This window comes from Fusarium musae, chromosome 5 (assembly GCF_019915245.1).
Source record: "Fusarium musae strain F31 chromosome 5, whole genome shotgun sequence".
In the NCBI taxonomy this organism is placed as follows: Eukaryota; Fungi; Ascomycota; class Sordariomycetes; order Hypocreales; family Nectriaceae; genus Fusarium; species Fusarium musae.
This window is the reverse complement of record NC_058391.1, coordinates 2,143,605-2,162,692: the sequence shown is the minus strand read 5'-3', so window position 1 is coordinate 2,162,692 and position 19,088 is coordinate 2,143,605. Positions and strand designations below refer to the sequence as shown.

The 19,088-nt window shown below is 49.4% G+C and overlaps 3 protein-coding genes across 3 annotated transcripts; 2 read left to right on the top strand and 1 right to left on the bottom strand.

Moving 5' to 3' along the window:
- Window positions 1–1,198: 1,198 nt before the first annotated feature.
- J7337_007073 (uncharacterized protein) lies at window positions 1,199–5,088 on the top strand (the record flags this gene model as incomplete). The annotated part of the gene is made up of 3 exons (XM_044824728.1): window positions 1,199–1,669; window positions 1,728–3,951; window positions 4,001–5,088. The coding sequence occupies 3 exons, from the start codon at window positions 1,199–1,201 to the stop codon at window positions 5,086–5,088; spliced, it is 3,783 nt and encodes a 1,260-aa protein (XP_044680385.1).
- A 2,284-nt stretch (window positions 5,089–7,372) lies between these two features.
- On the bottom strand, window positions 7,373–9,453 carry J7337_007072 (uncharacterized protein; the record flags this gene model as incomplete). Its single annotated transcript, XM_044824727.1, has 7 exons — window positions 7,373–7,809; window positions 7,872–8,070; window positions 8,124–8,960; window positions 9,013–9,153; window positions 9,204–9,276; window positions 9,326–9,342; window positions 9,397–9,453. The coding sequence occupies 7 exons, from the start codon at window positions 9,451–9,453 to the stop codon at window positions 7,373–7,375; spliced, it is 1,761 nt and encodes a 586-aa protein (XP_044680384.1).
- A 4,615-nt stretch (window positions 9,454–14,068) lies between these two features.
- On the top strand, window positions 14,069–16,350 carry J7337_007071 (uncharacterized protein; the record flags this gene model as incomplete). Its single annotated transcript, XM_044824726.1, has 3 exons — window positions 14,069–14,155; window positions 14,220–14,276; window positions 14,332–16,350. 3 exons carry the CDS (start codon window positions 14,069–14,071, stop codon window positions 16,348–16,350), a joined length of 2,163 nt encoding a protein of 720 aa, XP_044680383.1.
- Window positions 16,351–19,088: the final 2,738 nt, after the last annotated feature.

The following is a 19,088-nucleotide window of genomic DNA, read 5'->3' as shown; positions in this document are numbered from 1 at the left end:
ATGCAGACGAAGGAGAAGGAGGGGGAGGAGAGGAAGATCTTGAGATTATCAAGATAAGATTGCCCGTCCCAAGTGAAACTAATAAGAAAGAGAGATATTTGGTTATTTTGCGGTAGTTTGGTTGACATGTAGGCTTTATGTTGAGACTTGGATGTCTTTTTGATGTTTGTGCGCTGGATGATTTAAACTACCTGCCAGAACAATAAAGCAGTGCATGCAAACTTCCAATCCAATCCATACCTTAGTACCTAAGGAACCCTTACAAATAGGTACCTTACACAAGAAAGGGGGGACTTGTAGACCTCACCTTGTGCGTGTGTGAAAGAATAAAAGCTCAGGCTATCATCATTGGCAGCTATTCGCCTCTAAAGCACTCTGATGACGGTATGCAGTGCTTAGCAACGGAGAGGGTGTTGTGTCTACATATGAAGCACATTAGAGTATTGATAACTTGTCTCTACAGAGGAAAGTCCCCGGACGTCGGGTAAGTGTATACCTATGAGCTAGCAGACTTTTCTCTGTTGAGCTATTATTTCATCGCACGCTTCAAAAAGAAGCTGTTATATGCTGCATGAGGATGAAGTTGAAGTTGATAATGAGCATAAAGACAGCAGAGGACAGCTTCATGTTGTAGCCAATAAGCATTCAGTTTACCTGCATCGTTAGCTCAAAACCATAGCTACCAGCCAATCACTTATCATGCATGAACATATCGATACATGGATACAAGTAACGGCGGAAGACGGTTGATTGTCGTAATAGAAGAAAACGCCTCTTTGTAAACCATCGTTTATCAACCTTTCTCTCTGGCAACATCCAATCTGATCATCAATGTCCGAAAACGTTTGCAAAGCCACCTACAGAATACCTAGGTACCTAGGTAGGTACTGAAGCTTAGGCGCCAAGTGGCCTCCACTGTATCCACTGTAGCTCCAATTTGCAGGGGCCAGTCGCGTCCACCTCAGTCCAGCCAGAGTGGACGTGACGCATGGAGTCCAAAGGAATTTCCATCATCCACCCGTGAAAACTAGGTACATTCACTTTTAGCATCAAAACATTAACTGCGATAACCAACCTCCAATCTTGCACTTCACAACGCGCAATAACCAGTCGCCCCGGCATCCACAGGCTGCGACTCGGTTCTTCTAATTATTTGTTTCTCCTTTAGGCGCGTCTATTTCTCCGTAATGCGAATGCCATGAGCACATCGACTCCCCGCCTGCGGTCTGGGTTCCCAGCTACCCCAGCTACCGCTGCTCGACGACACAACAATTCACAGACTCCTAGCTCAGCAGGCTCACCGTCACACGGGAGGGGTTCTTCAGCGAGGTCGCCTTCTCTCCCTCTTGCACCCGAGAAGACGCAGCCCCAGGGCGCTGTCAGCCAACCTGTCATTCCTCTGACCGTTCTCGATGCTCCCCAACAACGTCTTTATGCATTTGGCGTCTACGTCCTGTTGTGGGCTTGGAAGTTCTACGACTGGCTTCAGGTGGTTGAAGATGGCGACTATTCCTGGCTCCTCTTCCTGAAATGGATCTTTATCGACTTTGTCTTCCTATTTGGTGTACCAGAATTGAGGATACCTTGGCTTGAGCTCTCCCAGTCTGTTGTTACCGGAATCTTCATGGTACAGATGGCATTCAATTGGATGCTCATGTTTAACATTCCTGTAAGCTCTCGGCCATCATTACAATCAATACTGAACAGCAACACTAACCCACATGTAGATCCCACTGCATTCGTGGCTACTCGGCTTTTTCAAAGTTCTTTACGACCGTGAATTATCAGTTTCCGAGCATAATGTCAAAGTTTCGACCATTCTCAACAACCATTCCCTCATCATGGGAAAACAGATTATCAACATCTTGCCTGAAGGTTCTGCAATCCTCAACCCGGAAGCAGCCCCCTTCTGCCTGGGCGCAAAGCCCAAGAACGTCGCATCTCTGCCTATCTACTTTAATGCCACGATCCCTGCTGAAATTGAATTGGTTCGCATTGATCTCGAAACGAACAAGGAAGAAACAATCAAGATTTCGAACCGGGAGGTCAACAAGGTAGCCAAGCAAATTCGAGAACATACCGCCGATCAGACTACGTCCGGGTTCCAGTGGGACTATCCGGTTAAGAAGCCGGGTGTCTATCGACTTGGACGGGTTTTGGACGAGTACAAGCTAGAAGTTCAGCGCGCCACCAGGGACACATATGTAGTGCCTTGTCCTCAAGCTAGAATTCGAGCGTCTTCAGATCCTCAGCGCTGTATCCAGGAGCTTTCTGATCTCTCCCTCGACGTCTACGGTACTCCTCCTCTCAAGATTGTGTACAGCCGTACGATCAATGGCAAAGATCACAGCTTCCACTTCCAGAGTCTCCAGCCTGATGGATTCTCATCACCTCTTCTGACGGCTTCTTCCAGTCTTGTTCTGGAGAGCCAGGATGATATATCTTGGGTGCGGCCTTCCAAGGTGACTGTTGGTCTTAACGAGTCTATGACTTCTGCTGGAGAGTGGGAGTACTCGATCGATGAGGTGCGCGATGCCTTCGACAATATTGTCAAATACGCCGACTTGGAAGAGGATGAAAAGGCCCGTTCAAAGGGTCTCAAATACGGCTTCAAAGTCAAAGAGCGACCTAGAGCGAGTATGAATGGTTGCGACTTGCGTAATCCCTTCAAGGTTGCCAAGGGCCGTTCCGTCAGACTTCCTGTAGACTTCTCTCTGACCGGTTCGAAAGACGATACATCCCACGAGGTCACGTGGGAGTTCTCACCCATCAACTCACTCACCAACAGTGGTGAGCATGGAGACCAGGTCTCAATTGGAAACTACAACGCCAAGAACGCACTGGATAAGCCATTCGTGTCGGAGCCGGGTCTCTACACTCTAAAGACCGTATCAAGCGGATCTTGCAAGGGCGAAGTTAAAGAGCCGTCTTCATGCCTTCTCCTGAATCCATTGGAGCCGTCGCTCTCAATTCGATCAGAGGAGATCCCCGACAAATGTGCAGGTAACTCCATTGGACTGCGGGTGGACCTGGATCTCGTCGGAACACCGCCATTTGTTGTTCGGTACGACATCGTTACCAGTGACGGGCATATTGAGAAGCAATCCCACCGTGTCTCTGGTCTGCGATCTCAGCTGGAATTGGTGCCCAAGATGGCAGGTCACCACAAATACATCTTCAAGTCCATTGATGATGCTGTTTATGACAATCTGCCTCTCACCGGCGAGGACAAGGTCCTGGAACAGGTTGTGAAGCCTGCTGCCTCGGCCAAAATCGCAAGTACCACCGGTGTTATCAATGCTTGTCTTGACTCGGAAGTTGAACTCGATGTCCTCCTTTACGGTGAAGCTCCCTTCAATCTGGAATGGGAGATTGTTCATGATGGTAAACGCAAGTCTGAGCGAGTCACCGGTGTTCAAGAGAATAGCTTCAGGATCAAGACCAACACCCTCCGTAAGGGAGGAGAGTATATTCTTGCGTTGAGCAGTGTCCAGGATAAGCGAGGTTGTAAAACTTTCCTTCAGGACCAAGTCAAGATTGCTGTACGACGCCAGCAACCAAGAGCCGCCTTTGGATTTGTCGAACATAAGCAGAAGATCATGGCGGTAGAAGATACTCACCTACGACTGCCCCTCCGCCTTGAGGGAGAACCTCCGTTCGAGATCAGCTACAGGAACCTCAACGGTAATGGCGAAGTGTTGACCAAGCGCGCCAACAACGCCAACGACAACCTGCTTGTCAAGTCACAGGGTGTCTACGAATTGGTGGATGTGCGAGATAGCCAGTGCCCTGGATCTGTCGTGCCAACAGCATCCCAATTCGAGGTGGGCTGGTTCCCTAGGCCAGAGATCTCGATTGTGGAGTCTCCCAGTATCACTTCAGACGGCAACACCTTGGTCAAGCAAGACATCTGTGAAGGAGACATTGACGGCTTCGAAGTCAATCTCAAAGGTAAGCAGTCGGCAGCATTTGACCCGAGAGTCTCGCTGACTAGTTACAGGATCACCCCCTTATCATGTCGAATATGAGGTTACCCACAAGTCATTCCAAGGCGCAAAGGCATTCACGCGAAAGGATTTCGACGCCGCCCTCGCCAAGGCAGCCATTTCTATGGATACGACCAAGGCTGGCGACTACACCTACAAGTTCTCTGCTCTTGCCGATAATCTCTACAATAGCGATAAGAACTTCAGTCCTCTTACTGTTACGCAGCGCGTCAATGCCAAACCTGCTGCCGGGTTTACAAAGCCAGGTCAGTCGTTTAAGTATTGCATGGAAGAGCAGGAGCACGAGGACAAGATCCCGATCAAGCTTACGGGAGTTGCTCCCTTTTATGTCGAGGTTGAGATCAAGCATCAAGCTGGCTCGCCCGCCGAGACGTATCGAATTCCGTCGATCGACTCAAACACGTATGGCATCAGGATCCCTCGTCAGCATCTCCGTCTTGGAGCCCAGCAGGTACGCATTCGTACTGTTAGAGACGCTCGAGGCTGCCAGCGCAAGTACGAGATTGGCGGGCCCTCAGTGCAAATCCACCTCTACGAGGCTCCATCCATCTATCCTCTCGATGCTCGACGCGACTATTGCGTTGGCGAGCGTATTGCATATACTCTATCTGGCACACCTCCGTTCGACATCTCATACGACTTCAACGGCCGGTGGAATGCTAAGTCGACAACGACCAACTTCCGCCGTATTGCGGAGAAGCCTGGTGATTTCGTCATCACTAGCATCTCGGACAAGGCCAGCGAGTGTCGTGCTGCGGTAAACATCCCCAAGACTATCCACCCGCTGCCGAGTGTTCAGATCAGCCGTGGTAAACAATCCCGCGTAGACATACACGAAGGCAACGAAGTGGATATTCTATTTGAGTTCTGGGGCACGCCGCCCTTCGAGTTCACCTACACACGCAGCTCCAACGCCAAGAAGGGCCAACGCAGTGTTGTCCTCGAAACAAGGCATGATGTATCGTATGAACACAGCAAGGTGGTCAAGGCGAGCCAGGAGGGTACGTACGAGGTTGTTGCGATCAAGGACAAGTTCTGCTCGTTCTCGACTCAGCAGGTGGAGAAAAAGCAAAGAAGATAGAGCTGTTAAAGACGGATTGAGAAATGATATGGGGCAAAGACAGTTTGAAAAATTTTGCCGTTTTTGGCTGCTTGATAAATAGGTAATGAACGGATTGTAATACCAGGGGCGATGACGATCAACAACGAGGAGGGACACTGAGTTGTATATATGCATCTATATCATGGCATGGCGTTAAGTAGGGTTAATCAGAGCAAGATTGAATAAGTAAGACTTTAATGTCCCCCCTGCTCATGCTCATGCATCAAGCTACAGAGTCTTTCGGAGTCTAGATGGATCGAAGCACCTCGTCTGTCCGTGGCTGGCTCTATAGCCATGCCCAAGAATTCGCATCAGCGCCAGTGCCCTTCCAGCCCCGTTCGTTTAGCATCAACACACCCATTGGCCGGGTCTCGAGGGATAGACCCGAGTTATCCATTCATTGGCCAACCCCAATCAGGTTCTTTTCGATAACACCACGGGCCAGTTTCTTACTGACAGGTAAATAGTAAGCTACAAGACTGGTGGTGGCCATTCTAACTACCTAGGTACAGTAGATCCGGAGTCCGGTAGATGGAATACCTAAGGTAAGCAGTCGAATCTGGAGCTTGTGGTGACATGCTCACCACCCTTCAGCGAGTGCACTACAGCACATACAGTAACCACATACTCCGAACATTCTACCTTGCCGCCACAAGTTCAACGGTCGCTCATGTAAGCAATTGCGCTTTGTTTGGAGGGTTACTTTGGAGTCCGAGCCACAATAAACATAGTATGTACGTAGTTGCTAGACCCGCTCGGACGGATCAGCAACTATCGATCGATTGACGAGAGACAGGCATTGGCCATATGATACAGAAGGTCAAGTCCCTCTCAGACGATTACATGACATGATATCGATGCCGACGTCATCTCTCATGTTATTTAGCGCCAAGACTGGTCCTGGCCTCGGTAGTGTCTTGTCTCGAGCTTCTAGTCTGCAGCAGCGCAGTCTCGACTATTCCAAAAGCCATGCCATGTCAAAGTATAACAGGGTCTGGATGACAGGGGATAGAAATTGGATACTCTATCCGTACCTAAGGTACTTTTCAAAGGCAAGAGGAATATTTCCCTCCAAGCACAAGCACAAGCGCAAGCACAGGCACAAGCACAGGCACGAGCACAAACACAAGTATAGGTCTGCTTGCTTTACTTACCTACCTTACCTGTCAATGGTTGCACAAGATTCAGATACATCCACTATCGTACAACACAAACACCCGGCTCTATACCGCATTTCAGTGCACAGCCAGACGGGAGCTCAACGGCAGCCAACTCTGCGGTGCAACGGCTGACGGATGCTACGTTATTGTTATTATGATGGCGCTATAGGCAGAAAGCCCCCTTCTGAACAAAGCCCCTATAGAAGCCCATCGAGGGAATTCGTGTGCCCAAAACTCGCTCGCTCCAAAGTCCAACCCCACCATTCGAAACGGTCCAGAACTCAATCGATCTGCACCTCCCTGTGCCACACCTACAGAACCTTGCAAACGTTAACTTGTTGTAGTATGTATGTATGTATGTATGTATGTAATAAGGACGTGCTTGGGTATTTATATCTGTCATCTGTTCTCTGCTGCTTGAAACACTTTTGGTCTGTCGTTTCCGACATTTCCGTCCTTCTCCATCCATTCATCCGTCCACCTACTCTACTCTACTCTACTCTACTATACGGCCTGGTCTATCCACAACACTACCCATATACTCCCAATTAACCACGGATTAAACCAACTATTCAAACATCCATACTTAACCCCCTAGCAGAAACAAATGTCGAATATGAATACAGCCTGAATCAAGAGGCCAGCCAATTAGGTGGTGTGCGAGGCTTCACTAGACGGACAGTGCCCTCCTCATGTCCATGAAATGGATCTCAACAACTCAGCACTTTGGGACCACCAAGAAAGCGGAAATGTTGCATGGTGGGCAGGTCGGCGCCCAAATGACAATGATATTATCGCAGGTATCAAAACTTGTTCATCAGACGTTCCAAACACTCCCGAAACAAATCCACGAACGCGCCAGGGACAACTACCTGCCTGCCTGCTGTATCTCTGCTACATGTCTTTGTTCGTCAAGGTATCCGGGCTCAATGCATCTCCCCGATCATAAATACGAAATATACGACAACAAAATCCTTCTTCCACGACGGCCAACACCAAGAAGCCATCAGTCTTAGATTGCCCATCCTGTCTCGCTCCGAACGCCATACTCCTCATGATGTAGCGTCACGCGTACATCAGGCACATATCACTATAACAGTGGCTCAAACGTAGGTCCGCTGGCGCTTTTCTGGCGGGCTTTGGCCATCCATTCGCCCTTGGCTGCTTTGTGAGATGCTTGTTGGGAAACTAGCTCGGCTCGCACTGGTGGGCGTCAGGCCGTACTGGTTTGCGCCATTTACCATGCCGTAGCCTTGATCCATCCCTGCCGTCATGGGAGACTGCTGCGGCATCTGTCCCGGGGACCAGGTGGCACCAGTCGCTGGCGGCGTGGGCGTTGTCTCAAACTTGAAATTCGTTCCGCCGGGAGTGTTCAAGTTGCTCGGCGGGTTCATGTAACCTGCGCCACCAACTACATAACCTGAGCCTGATTCTTGTTGAGTCGAAGGGTCATAACCCTTAAGAAGGTAGCTCAAGTGATTTTCGACAATCTTCTGCATTCCACTCTTGGTAAATGGCTTGGCCAGAACTCCATTCATACCTAGTGATGCAAAATTAGTTCCCATGTTCGTTCGCAACTCTCCTGCTTCAGCTAGCACTTACCGTGTTCAAAATAGCAGTGGACCTCGTCAGATCGGATATTCGACGTCATAGCAACAATGGGAATGGCAGGGCAGTCTTGCCGAATATACATGGTTGTCGAGACACCATCCAGCTTGGGCATTATGATGTCCATGAAGATCATGTCGAAATGATCACGGGCAACACTAGTGATACGGCTATATGCGTCTGCTCCGTTTTGCTAATCGATGGTCAGTCAGGTGGCCCAATAGGGTTATTGGGGAAATCACATACAGCATGCTCGACTTCACAGCCCATCGACTTGAGAAACTTGATACCAATCTTAGCACAAGTCGGATCATCTTCAACAAGGAAAATCCTGGGTTTTCGTGATGCCCAAGTGAGGGCCGAGTTGGTCGACGAGTTAGAGTTTGCGTGTGTTTGGATGTTGATAGGCTGGGGAGCAGGCACCTCCTGCATGGCATTGGCGCTGGACTCATTCGGCATCGCATAAGGGATTTTGTGGATGTGATCTGAGTGGAAAGGATCGATGCCGACGGTTTGACCCACCGGGTACACGGGATAGCGGTTGATGTCGTTCATTGGATCATGCATCATAGGCATTGAGGCTTGTGGGATGACAACTGCGGAGTCTGCCGGAGATCCATATACGCCCTGAAGACGTTCCAGCTCTCGGTCGGCAATTTGATCAGGTGTCACGCTGGACAGAAGCTCACGAGCCCTTCGCAGTTCTGGTGCCGAATCGTCACTACCATCCAGAGGAGATGTCCCGACATTGAGGTGCATGCTCTGTTGATGGCGGTTGTTTGAAGGTGAGAGGTAATTAAGCATTTCGTGCTGTGATTGCTTTTGCGCATTGAGCATTTTTTGCAAAGTCAGAACCTCATTCACAAGAAGTCGGTTGGTCTGAGACACTTCAGTGAAGAGCTCCTGAAGCTGTTGAACTTGCTGCTGGGTAGCTGTCAGTTGTTCAGTCATGACGCTGATGTGATGGCTAGTTGTGAAGTCCTCTGTGGCTTGTGTCCTCCTTGGTGCCGGGGCCTTTCGACGAATGTTATCGAGATCGTCCTTGCTGCCCACCCTGAAATTGGGATGCTTGAACTCGAGAGTCTAGCTTTTTGGTCATTATTGGCTTTAGCATCCAACGGTCAGGTAAACTCACATTGGCACCATTGGCCGCAGATCCACTGTCATTTGTTTGTCGCACTTTATGGAAATCGTACTTGTTCAATTGTCGGACAAAACTAGCCATGTTGCTGTGCTTGAAGTGCTTAGGCAAGATTGAACGTGTGAATTTTTCGTTCTAGGCCTATTAGCGTTTGATGGTTATAGTCGATTTCAGCTCAAGCCTACCTCAACAACGACGAACGTATCGCCGTCTTTTCCCCATCTTGCAACGTCCTGATGCGCTGGATCTTCGAGCATCCTTGAAAAGTGTTAGCATTGCATGCACAGGCAGCTACAAGTGGCCATACCGATAAAGCTTGCGAACCTATCAGAGGTGTCAGTTGTGATGTAATCAGCCACTGTCGTCTTGTCGACTTACAAACTCGCTGGCATTGCTGCCACCAACCCCGGGGGTTGAGGTTCCGTCACCAGACATATTATGTGTTTATATCAGGAGTGCCTTTGCTACTCTATGTTTTGCTTCGAGATGATTTCGCCGCCCGTTTGCTATCAGAACAATACGGATTGTTCAAGAGTCGATTCGACGGATAACGGATGGAAGAGGCGTTTAACCGGGCCGAGTCGCCGTTGATCGTTGTCGAACCTTAGGTAACAAACAATAAGTCAAAAAAGAACAGTTCTGGTTCTTTTGAACAGATGATGAATGGTTTTCGATGCGCCGAGCAGAGATGATAACGAATGGCGTAAGGGCTAGTTGCAGACTCTAGAACTGGACGCGTTGATGTTCAGTCGTCGCCAGCAGGTCCAGGGGCTCCAAAGCTTTGCTGGCTAGAGTGCTCCAGAATGAATTAAAAGGGCCTTCGCAGGGAGATCGAATCGAGGGCGACGATGCGATAGATGAGGGCTGTCGCAATTGCAAGACCAAGGGGCTGAAAATGGGGAGGGAATGAGGAACGGGAAACGGGGACCAGGCCTGAGTTGTATCTCAAGACAGACAAAGTTGGGAGGCCGTGTGAGCGGGAGTGGGCACAGGCGTGGGTGGAACGGAATAGCCTGCTTTTGTCTCTGAACTCGAGTGGCTTGGCTTTGGCGGGGGGTCGTAGTGACTTACCTCCTGGCCCGGTTATGTGGATATTACCAGATACTCAGTACCTAGCGCACCTTGCTCAACACGCTCTCTTCCGAGAGCAGATGGCACTTCCCACTTGGGCTGGGGCAGGGGGATCTGTGCTTTTGCTGGTACTGGTGCTGATGCTGATGTCGCTGCTGATGCTCTGAGCAAGGCGAAAAAGAAAAGCTTGAGCCAGAGTGGGCTTTTCCGGCCAAGGTTGGTTTAGCCTCAACCAAGATCGCGGTGGGAATGAAGCGCTATTGCGCGAACAAGTCTGGCGGCCGTCCCTGTGGGGGGTCCCCTTGTGTCCATCCAAAGCTTTTTGGTCCTTCACAGCACTCCATGACCCTTGGTTGGCTGCCCGGTTGTACTGGAGATCGTCCCCAAATTCGACTGTGTGGAGGTGATCATGGCGCACCGTGGCCACTATGTGACCTAAGCTTCGTTTGGAAGATCGCTAGCTGGTGAAGAAGCGAGAGAGAAAAAACCACACAGCTGTTGAGATATCCATTCTGCTACAGTCCTGGCTTCGACGCCATGTTGATCGTTCTCGCGCCGTGCGCACGGAAAACAGGATATTCACTACAAACACGAAGCCGGTCACGACGAGACATTCGCTGCAAGAATGACGGGTCCGTCAGATTTGTGTTCCTCTTCCTTTAGCCCCATTGTTTCCGTCACTCCTGGCTTGGTTATGTCAGGAAGGCTGTTGGAGCTGTCCCGTGTCTTGGTTCCATTTGTAAAGCCATGCAGTGTTGCGCCATGTAGGGAGGCGGATGCAGGTGGTGTTATTCAAGACTTGGGCAGCCGACAGCAGAGATAAAGAATGCTTTCCTTGATGTAGCAATAGACGCCTGGCCAGCTTTGTGTCCAGGTGCTTGCGCTATTGTGTCAGCTTAAACTTCCAACGTGACCAATCAACTCAGACTTTAACTAGATGAGAAAGCCGTCGTAAAGTGTTCCTAGTGTTGAGTACTGGGGCCACGTTCCTGACTGCATTTGTAGCATGCTGTGGAATGCTGGGAATTTCTCTCACTCGATCAACGGAAGATACCTGTCGTGGTTGTAGCTCATGACTCGGGATTGGAGACCCAGCAGCCTGGAAATCTGGCTACTGTCTAAATCATGTAGCCACAACCATAGTTCTCTTCGATACAGCAACATTGATGACATCAGATGGCTATAATCGTAGTTTGAGTGGTATTGATAATGCGACTGCCTATTTCTAGGCTCCAGATAGAGGCATGTCGTTGTTAGCTAAGCTCGGCGGTTCCCTGGTCAAGCCAAACGCCAACGTTCTTAACTAAACAGTAGTGAGACTCCCAGTTGTCGGGGATGAATAATTAAGGGTATGTCTTGAGACTGTGTTGCCCTCGAGGTGTATGAAACCATGACTGGTGTTTCCATACAGATTCGATGTAAGGGCCGGTCAGGTTTTCTTACACCATTAGACCCTGTAGTTTGCGTTGACTGAGGACCCAGTGTTGGGCGCTGACGCTTTGTGAGAAGATCTGGAAGAGAATCATGATGCAGCAAGATCGGGGCATCGACACAGCGCTAGGGATAAAATACTGAGAAAACCTGAGAACCTTACCCCGTACATTGCAACACCATGCTCAATCAACAGCCTAGCCGTTGCCTTGGAAGAAAGCTGAAAAGACATGAGGGAAACGTTCCGAGAGAATAGCTTATGAGAGTGAGGAACCAGTCCGCTAATGACCACTTGCTGTAGACGTTTCGGTTATCGTCGAACCAGAGTCATAGAAAGTCAGCCAAGAACTGAGACGACACCCTCAGTCTCAGCCAATGCTTGAGTACTGGCCGCAGCATATCAGGTCTTAGTGTTGTCCTTGCCCGGAATGGTCATCTTTCCTCGCATGCTGTGGTACGGATTTAGCTGCAATAAGGGAGATCAGCGAAGCTGAATAGAGTCCAAGCAATATTGAGTAACATCGAAAGTGGAAGCCGGAACTCGATCTAGCAATGCTAGACCAGGATATGATAATGTTTCTTTTTAGCCTGTTATTTTTCGCGTCTATTCCTGTTATAGGATATCAAGCACTGTCCTTTACTGTACGGTTCGCGTGCTTTGTGGTCGTCGGGTAGAGTGTGGGTGCTGAAGAAGCGACTGCCGCATCTTATTGAACGTCAAGATAGACTCTTGAACCCCCAAGATGCTCTGTCGGGAAGCAATAGTTTGTTCAAATGTGGAGGTCAAGATAGAAACAAGCGAGAGGTCCATGATCGGTCGAGACCGTGGCCGTTGGCAAAGAACGAGGGCGAGAACGAAGCGGGTAGCTACCTTCATTGCAACTGTACGAGCGGATGCGGGCACACTGTACACGAACCGCAGATATGGAGATCGCAATCTATCACCTGCCTCAAACTAATCTGGCGACCTAACACAGTGCACGGCTGAGAATTCCTTAAAAGGGCAAAGATGAAGGGAGGGTCCAGCGCTTGTACTCTCAGAAATCATTCTTTTATTAGTTCTTTTGAATTATTAGGGCCTATTTGCGGGGTTGTTTAATGACAGGGGGAGAGGACCCTGAATTCCTGAGGTTTGCCTTACCTTTGTAGCTTTTATCACTGAAAACCCTCAGATGGAAGACTTTTGTTGGCCTGGCCTTGGTCGATAACCATCATCTAGGTACTCTGTACAGTTTGTACTTATGAATAACACTAGGGCAGCGTTTTGAAGCACATTTCGCAAGATCATCACACCCACGCACTACCTCTCAGGGTTAGGTAGGTCGAGGGCATCTACAAAGCTGGATTACCACCACAAACCTGACCTAATTGACTTGCGACTGTCTAAATTGAGAGACATCTGCATCAAATTCTACGACCGAGACATGCCTAGGACCCAAGATATATAAAAAAGACAGTTGCGGATGCCTTCGTGAACGTATTGAACGCAAACAACATTTGACAGCCACACTATCCACGGTCATCTCCCAGCCGGCAAGGTTTCGTTGCATGGTAGGTCGTCTGAGACCATCGCTTTGACTATATTTCAAGTTGTGTCTCTCATTGTCTCGGATATTTCCCTCGTTCGTCGAGGAACCGGATCCACCAAGGGACAACTCTACAGTTGATGCTTGGACAATTCCAGCTGCCAGAAGCCCTATCCACCCTCTAATTTTAGCATGTTGTTTCCCCTGCTCAAGATGGAAGATGCTAAAAAGGAAACCAAACGACCCGAAAGTTGTCGGACCGCCGGCGAAGCCGCATAGATAAATGTTGCCTCTCTAGTTTAGTCCCCGATCGGGCGCTACAGCCTCCCGGAACCGAAGCGACACCAAGTCTTCTCACCCGATGAGTACTGCCTGTTCCTGAGCATGTGCCTGTCGTTCATATTCCGCCAGGCTCGTGCTTAAACGGGCCTCATTGAGAGACGCCATTATCGAGCCAGTTCGAGTGTCAGCTGTCTGTCAAAAGTCAAACCCCCTCCTCCAAAGGCAATAGCTCCTTGTTAAGCGAAACTTAGACGCTCGGGCGTCTAGGCTTGCGGAGAAACAAACAAGGCGGAAACACAACTACTGAGATACCTTGTGGAGGTCACAAATATGTAAGTGTTGGGTGTTTTCGGAATTTGAGTGGTCCGCGTGTTACAGTCAAAGCTCCAGATATAGCGAGCTGAAGTGTTATGCCTGGTATGTGTAGCAAAGTGAAGTCTGGAATGTCCACGAAGTCTATCAGAACCCATCGTTCGGCGTCGGGTAATATTATTTCCACCAGATCAACGGGCGATTAGTTCTTTGGGGAGTTGGAGGGTTTGTGTGATTACTCAGCAGAGCAGTTTGACTAATTCACCGAGGTGAGAGCCCCTACACCGAGGTGAGGTGGGGAGGTAGGTTCTGTTGATTGAGTCACTGGAAATTTGACCTAACCCCACGGTTCGCGTGCGCTTCAACTTAAACTTCACAATATTCGCCCAAACATCTCGGACGCAACGCTCTAACCCCGACAAGTAACCATGTCGCACAAGGGCAATAGTGGCAAGGGCAAAAAGTCCTCAAAAACAGGAGCCGAGAGCAAAAGCGAGGATGTTCTCCAGGCGGTTGTAAGTGACATGGCGGGGTATCTTATTCTTCGAGACCGGCGCAAGCTCACAGCGTATTCTTCAGGTCCTTGCCGACTCCTTTCAAGACAGATTCAAGCCCTTCACCACCGAGAAGCCAAGAGTATGTCCTCCTGCTCGCCTCGGCCGTGTATTCGTACTAATGGGCTTATTCGCAGTGTCTTCTCCCTCTCGCAAACACCCCCCTCATCGAGTATACCCTTGAATTTCTAGCCATGAACGGTGTCAACGAAGTCTACATCTACTGTGGTGCTCATACCGACCAAGTCGAAGACTACATCAGCCGATCTCGGTGGTCAGCAGCCGCGCGCACGTCTCCCTTTTCCGTTCTACAATTTGTCCGAGTCTCCGATGCCCGATCAGCCGGCGATGTCCTACGAGATATGGACAAGAGATCTCTTGTCGATGGCGATTTTATCCTCGTGCATGGCGACCTCGTGTCCAACATAATGCTTGATGGTGCTCTGGCGGCGCACCGAAAACGGAGGCAAGACAGCGCAGCCAATATCATGACAATGGTGTTGCGCAGTGGTGGAGAGGATGATCACCGAACAAAGACGAACGGAATCACGCCCATTTTTGTGGTCGACACAAAGACTCAACGATGTCTTCACTACGATGAGATGAGCCCCTTAGCAAGCGATCGATACATGTCATTAGATCCAGCTGTCGTGGATGAGCTATCCACCGAATTCGAGATTCGATCCGACCTCATCGATGCTCAGATCGACATTTGTACACCCGAGGTACTTGCGCTTTGGTCAGAAAGTTTCGACTACGAGCTTCCCAGGAGAAACTTCCTTCACGGCGTGCTCAAGGACTGGGAGCTGAACGGCAAGATGATCTATACAGAGATTTGCGAGGAGGGTTACGCCGCCCGAGCAAGCAATTTACAGCAGTACGATGCCATCAGCCGCGACATTCTAGGCCGATGGACTTATCCCTTCATTCCAGAGTGCAATATTGTTCCCAAACAGGCTTACCAGCGTCACAGACCAGGGGTTGTGGTCGAGCACGGTGCATTCTACGCGAATACTTCCCAAGTCCAGAACTCGGTCATCGGACGCAACAGCTACATTGGCCCGGAAAGTAGAATCTCCAATTGCATAATTGGGCGAGACTGCAAGATTGGTAAGAATGTCATTCTGAAGGACTGTTACATCTGGGATGACACCACAGTCGGGGACGACGCAAGGATATACCGATCTATCGTGGCAGATTCGGTCACTATTGGAGAGAACTCAACTATAGCAGAAGGCAGTCTCATCTCCTTTGGTGCCACCATTGGCAAGAGCATTAGTCCCCCTAAAGATACTGTCATTTCATGCGTCGATTCTAAGGGCAATCCCTTGACGCCGGATACCGAGTTGCTTGGATCTGGTACCAACGCCGCAGCATTCAAGGACCCTGAGGATGATGAGGTTGACGAGAGAGACCCCTGCCAACTTCAGAAGAGTCTCATGTACAACCTTTCCCAGTTCAATATCTCCACCTCATCGGTGTCGACACTGTCTTCGGAAATCTCTGAAGATATTCCGGATGAGAATTCGCTGCACGTCGACACCACCGACCCTTCCCGCCGCACGTCCTTCGCCTCCGATGATGCTGGCGACAAACTCTCATTCCACAGCGAGGCCGTACACGGTCTGGTCGACGCTCTTCGTGCCGAGTCCGGTGATTTCGATTCGGCTAAGCTTGAGTTCATGGGCTTGCGTCTCTCCAACGATGCCTCGGACGCTATGATGCGCCGAGCTGTGGCCACTGCATTTGCCCGTCACGCAGTCGACCTCATGACCCCTGAGCACGGCAATCTCGAACCCAGCAAGGCCGCTGAACAAGCGTTAAGGGCTCGCAAGGGTGCAGCAAAGTTCATCAATGAGGTCGGAATTGGTGGCGATGATGATAATGAGGCCGAGCAAGTCGAGTTCATCATTGCGCTCCAGAAGGCACTCACGCGCTCCCAAGGACCCGAGCAGTCCCGTGTTGGCACTCTCCTCGCCGCAATGCTACAGCAGCTATATGCGCTCGATATCCTTGAGGAGGAGGGTATTCTGAGTTGGTGGGGTAATGAGCGTACCGTTGAAGGTGAGGCTATGACATTGCTGAAAGAAAAGTGTCGTGTATTGGTGGAGTGGCTGGAGAACGCCGAGGAGGAGGATGACAGTGATGAGGAATAGATGGTTTTGCGTCATTCTGTCTGTAAAGATCACGGAGTACAAAATAAACAAAGGGGCATGGCTTCTTATATAAAATAAAAAAGTCTAACACAAGACACCTTCCTACCTGTTTATATGGTTTCAGTCAGAGTCTGGACTGTCGCCGGTAACCGTAAGAACCGGGCGTATCATGTTTACGCATCGCCTTCATCCAGACTTTGTTAGTCAGGTTCGCCTATACATTTGCCTTGCTACCTGATATGTTTACCGCCTATCTAGACAGCAAGGACAAACTGATGATGCCCATAGAGGCAATCATCTTCGAGGCTATTTTAAATAGTCCTCCATCTTAATACTGTCAGGCCTTTCCCTTTCATCTAACAAGACTCTTGTATGAACATCCCTATCCGTGTTGACTTTGCACTTAAGATAGGGAGAACATCATCTTATCTGCTGGCTCTGTCCATGTTGCTCAACAGGGGTATATTCAACTTGATTATTTACATCTGCTTCCGGAATCCAGGCTATACTAGTGTTCCAGTCATGTGCATGTAAGATCTGAAATTGCATGGGCTGTCTGGTCACACTTCTTGAGTAACCGTATACCTACAGTTCATCAAAGTCTCCATTGATATAGGATACCTTGATTAAAAATAGTAACCATAATACTCAGCGTTATCATACCATCGCCGAGTAGTGTCATGAAATAACCCCAACCTTGACTTAATTGCCGTATTATAACTGATTTATAAGATAGTTCACCGGCTTAGTCTTTTCTCAACCGTAAGCTAAATGGGACTGATCTCAACATGGAGCATCCTCCGGCTCGACGAGCCCTGCACAAATGTAGCGCTTCAGTTGTGGCACATTTGATACGCATGATTCCTGCCTATTCAACACATGTATCCGTGATGGTGGATGTCTGCCTACCCTATATCGCTTAGTCTAAAATCTCCAGATATCACAACCGATTGACTAGACTAGAGTTTATGGTCTGTTTTATTTTATTTGCCCGGAATATCTACCCGGGTATGGAGAAGTCCTACAAGCACCTATTTTATGTTCTTCTGTTATTTATTCGACGTGAACTGTTCACTCTGTTTGGTCAGCGATTGAGGGAAAATGTAGACCTTACGATGTATAGAGCCACACATATCTACCCATATTCTGCTTTACTTACTCTTGCCTTCAAAGCCACTATTCTACATAAACGCTGTCCAGAAGATGAGGAACATTCTGGCCTTGGCCTGGAATGCAACCCGTTGTGACCCAAACAATGTGGATAACCAGCGCAGCCATGAGACGGCTTGTAGCTGTAATGTTGAGGGACATGATAGCAAAACCACACGAGTCATAACCCAGTAAATGGCATGTCACGATTCAGTTCTTCAGCGCAAATCGTTCCCCTTGACAGCAGAATGGCGGTGATCATGAGTCGATAAAGGACGCGTCAACATTGTCGACATTTGCATGCAACTATCACCAAACTCACCACCACCACCACCACCACCACCACCATCCCCAAAAACCCCTGGAGTTCAAATACCCATGTGCATATCCAACCGAGATCGTCGCTGTTGGGATGAAAATAGCATTTCCAAAAATAGGGAGTAAATGGGTTTCTTATTTTGGGCATCTTGGCCTGTCTCTCACCAGCAACGCGCCATTGAGATTGCCGGAGCGGACGTACTGCCCAAGCAACGATCAGCCCCCTTCACCATCAAGCCTTTGCGGTCACTACGAAAGAGACCAATTCAGGTACAGAAAGCGTGGAGAAGGGGGGCAGGAATCCCCCCAAAAACCGTTCAAGGAGGGCAGATGCGCATGGGTAGGACGTGCGATGATGTAGTGATCAACCTGATCGTGTCCCCGTTAGGTATGGCAGTTCCAGTCAAACTTTTAAGCCCTGTGGTACCGAAGGCTTCTGGAAGAGGACCCTGATTCATCATCCTTGGAAAAAAGAAAACGAAGTTTTCTCGCCAGTTGAATTTGAGGTCCCAAAGATAACACTCGCTTACAACACGAGCTGGTAACCGAGAGCGGCAAGATGACAATGTGTTGATGATAATCTCGAACTGCCGGTGATGAGATTGAACATGCTTGAAAGTACCCAGTACTGTGACCCTCAGCAAGGGAGAGGGGTGTGGTGGCTTGACTGCAGTGTAGTGTACGGCACCAGCCGCTCGATGATAGGCATACTCAGTTGACGGAGCCATCGAGACCATCAATTTTCGAGATCGCAGCTGAGGGAGCACCAGCTCGTCTCGGAATGTGAAAGGATTCCAATGAATCGTCGACATGCCCCGAACCGCGCTCCAAGAAGCCATCGTTTGATACGTGAAACCAGTGTTCAAGAAGCCCCAGTCAGGATAGTATCTTGAACAGTTGGGTCTCCTGGCATGCACCCACCCCTGAAAACCGAATTGTCAAGATCTGGCTCCGATCCCACAGAGCAAAGCGAATAAAGTTGCGGTTAGTATTCAAAGTAGGGGTTTGCCGATGCTGGAGGCTGACCACAGGGTCACATTCGACCCCAGTATACGGAAACAGGGTGCTGCATAACAGGTGGATTAAGGTAGGGCTCGTTCCCAAATTGGGCGTTACCGGTGGAAGCTCACCCTAGCAAACCAGCAGAAATCGTTATTGATTACTCCGTTCCCTTCACACATTCGTGTGACAAAGCTCAAGATATGTAATAATCATGCCGCAGGTATGGATGCAGTATTCGCGGCTATATGCAGTTCTGATAATCAGGACCC